This window comes from Citrus sinensis, chromosome 5 (assembly GCF_022201045.2).
Source record: "Citrus sinensis cultivar Valencia sweet orange chromosome 5, DVS_A1.0, whole genome shotgun sequence".
Taxonomy (NCBI): domain Eukaryota; kingdom Viridiplantae; phylum Streptophyta; class Magnoliopsida; order Sapindales; family Rutaceae; genus Citrus; species Citrus sinensis.
In genome coordinates this window covers 31,475,637-31,478,660 of record NC_068560.1, presented here as the reverse complement: position 1 = coordinate 31,478,660, position 3,024 = coordinate 31,475,637, and the positions used below count along the sequence as shown (strand labels likewise).

The window sequence follows — 3,024 nt, the reverse complement described above, 5'->3', positions numbered from 1 at the left end:
GAAGAAGAAGAAGAAGCTAGTCTTAGTATTTAGCAATGACCCATCAGCAGCAACAATAATGTACTAATTAATAATTACGAAACATCATCCTCCATCTCCATCCTCTAGCTAGGAGCAACACTACACTCAGCATTGATCATAATTAATTAAACGGGGGGAAAAAAAAGAAAAAAGAAAACCAAATTGAAAGTAAAAAGGGAGTAATTAATTAATTAATTAAAGAAAACTGTCTAATATATATCTCTGCTAAATTGAAGTCAATGGAATAGAATTTTGTTTGTTCAGTCCCAATGATACTGTTTCTTCGATCGAGGTTGTTATTTTTTGGAGAAATTATTAGGGTTTCTTACCAAGTGTGTGCTTGTTATTATGCATCCAAACCTTAAGCACATGCCTTTTGACACCAGTCTCAGCGCAGAACTGCTCCACTGAAGCCTCATCGTGCTTCTGGATTCTCCAGCCCAGCTGCTCAGCAAACCCTAGCATCTTCTCCTTTTGCTCAGCTGTGAACTTCGTTCTGTGCCTTTTCTTCGTTCCGCCACTTCCCCCGCCGCTGCTGCTTGGATTCGACACATCTTCCTCTTCTCTACTATAGCCACCGGCTGACGACGACGGCAGCGCTAACGGCCTCGGCTGGGCAGCTGTCAAGTGCAAGTACCCAGCTGGAGCCGGAGGCGGAGGCCCCCGATAGTAAGGCGAGAATTGCTGCTGCTGGTGATGGTAGGCCAACGGCGAGGCACCGTCAGTTTCCTTACGGTGGAAATTCCTGTGGCAGTTACACGCGGCGCATTTGAGGGATTCGAGGGTGCCTTCGTCGCCAGCTGCCATGAACTCCCCGCATCCGTCAACCGCGTGTCCACCGATGCTGACAGCGTGATTCTTAAGACACTCCCGGTACCTGATGGATTTTCTGGCCGCCGCCGATGCACCTTCTCCTCCTGCGGTGGGGCCCGTTGCCTTTGACGCGTTAGTCATTGACTCGTACTCCGCTGCCCCCATTTCTTCTACCTCTTGCTCTTCGTGCTCCTCAAATTCCATCTCCTCCTCTCTTAATTAATAATCTTCAATCTCTTTAATTTTGTTTGTTTTCTTTAATTTTTGTTAATTGTTGATGGAGAAGATCTACATGGCCGGGGGGTTACTACTTACTAGTAAGCAGATCCAGCTCTAAGCTCTAATAAGCTAACCTAACCTAAAACACAAATGCTGTAATAACTCTGAGTGTTGTTATTATTAATTATAATATAAATATAATAAAATATGAATACAAGCAAAGTAAGTGTGTGTGTGTGTGTGTATATATATTTTTAAGTTTGTGAAAAACTGGGTCAGAAGAAGAGGAGATAAGAAGAGGTGGAGGAGAGTGTGGCCATCAATTGATGCAAAAAAGACAAGCCTTACTCGAAAGCCTTTCTTATGCTTTCCATTTTGTGAAAATTACGTAATTCTCTTACTTTTCCTCTAATAAATTAAACCATTCTCTTACTTCTCCCTCTGATAAATTAAACCGTGTAGGAGGTTTCAATTTCATCATCAGCATGCAGTCATGCACGGTGAAAAAAATAAAAAATAAAAAGTTTAAACCTAATTACTGTGTTGCGTCGTCTTTTGTTTTTGCTAGATTTTTGCTGAGAGGAGTGCTGTGAGTAACAGTGAAAGTAAAAAAAAGTATCACGTATCAGACAAAATAGAGGGGGCAACAAAAAAAAAGTAAAAGTAGTAATGGCACGGATAGGAAAGAAAGGGCAGAAGGTAGCGTGTGGGATGTGCCAAAAAGTGACGTAAATAGTGTCATGGAGTGGGAGAGCTACACGATAGAGATGGTGTTTGGGAACATGGAACATCCTAGACATGTGTCATGTGTGCTGCTTTAACCCTTCTCACCTCTCGTCTCTCCCTCTCCACTAATAATCATTTCATCGAATTACTCGACAAGCCATCGGCCGTGCTTCAATTTCACATATTGATAGCTAAGCTAGCTCCCTGTGGATCTTTCAGTCGTCTCAAACAACTCATGTGACCCAACTCAAATTTCCCATTTCACTAACTTGTAATATCCAATTAAGCAACACCATATATATACTACATACCGTATTGCTTGATTTATATTTCATGTCTCCACCGTCGTAATGACACGCAGCATAGAAATATACTATTGGATTTGGAGAATGGAGGTCGACTGGATTTAATTTGTATATACAAAAGAAACGTACATACGGACACATTTATACTAATCAAGAATAATAGGCATAGAAGATAACAGAGGTGGTCATTGCTTCAAAATTTGGAAGCAGGTAACGGAGATGAGGGAGAAAGGGGGAACTACTATATTATTCAGAGACTAAAACAAAGAGGGAAAAAATAAATTGTCGGCACTGATGCCAGCCGAGCTGCCTACGTCCCCTCCATCTTCTAATACAGTAATTAATTTAGCGCCATCGCTTTTATATTATTATAAATTATTTGCAGTGGCTACACTGTATACGTGCATGTAACATTACAATGAAATTGTGTTCCTCTTCGAGGCTGCAATTTGCGCTGGCCTCCTTTCCCTACTGCTAATGGGGACATTAGGATAAAGCAATATGTGAGCCCTATACATGTTTAATTTTATTTAAAAAAGAAAGAAAAGAAAATGTAGGCTAACATACATAAAGGATAAAATGGCCGATTCACACGATACAGAATGTGGTGACGAGGAGGAGAGATTAGGGGGGGAGGTTACGCCTAGGAACTTCTTTTTTTTTAATATTGTTATACAGGACTGTAGGTACTACAATTAATATTTACAAACAGATTCTACAATTGAGACATTCTTCGTAATATGTACTCTTTTGAAGCGCTGCCCAAATTCTTCAAACCCTCTCAAATATTCGAGGACTGTCCACTTCACTCACATTTTGTGAGAAATAGATTGGCTCCAATTAATTATTTTGATAATTGAGGAATGATTGTAAATAAGCCTCATAAATACTTTTATGGAGACTTGAACCCTTACACTCATTATTGTAAGTGCAAAGGTTT

At 40.4% G+C, this 3,024-nt stretch overlaps 1 protein-coding gene across 1 annotated transcript; it reads right to left on the bottom strand.

The window, feature by feature from the left end:
- LOC102607708 (zinc-finger homeodomain protein 2) lies at positions 1-1,366 on the bottom strand. Its single transcript, XM_006472453.4, has one exon. The coding sequence runs from the start codon at positions 1,036-1,038 to the stop codon at positions 337-339; it is 702 nt and encodes a 233-aa protein (XP_006472516.1). The 5' UTR covers positions 1,039-1,366; the 3' UTR covers positions 1-336.
- Between the last annotated feature and the right edge of the window lie 1,658 nt (positions 1,367-3,024).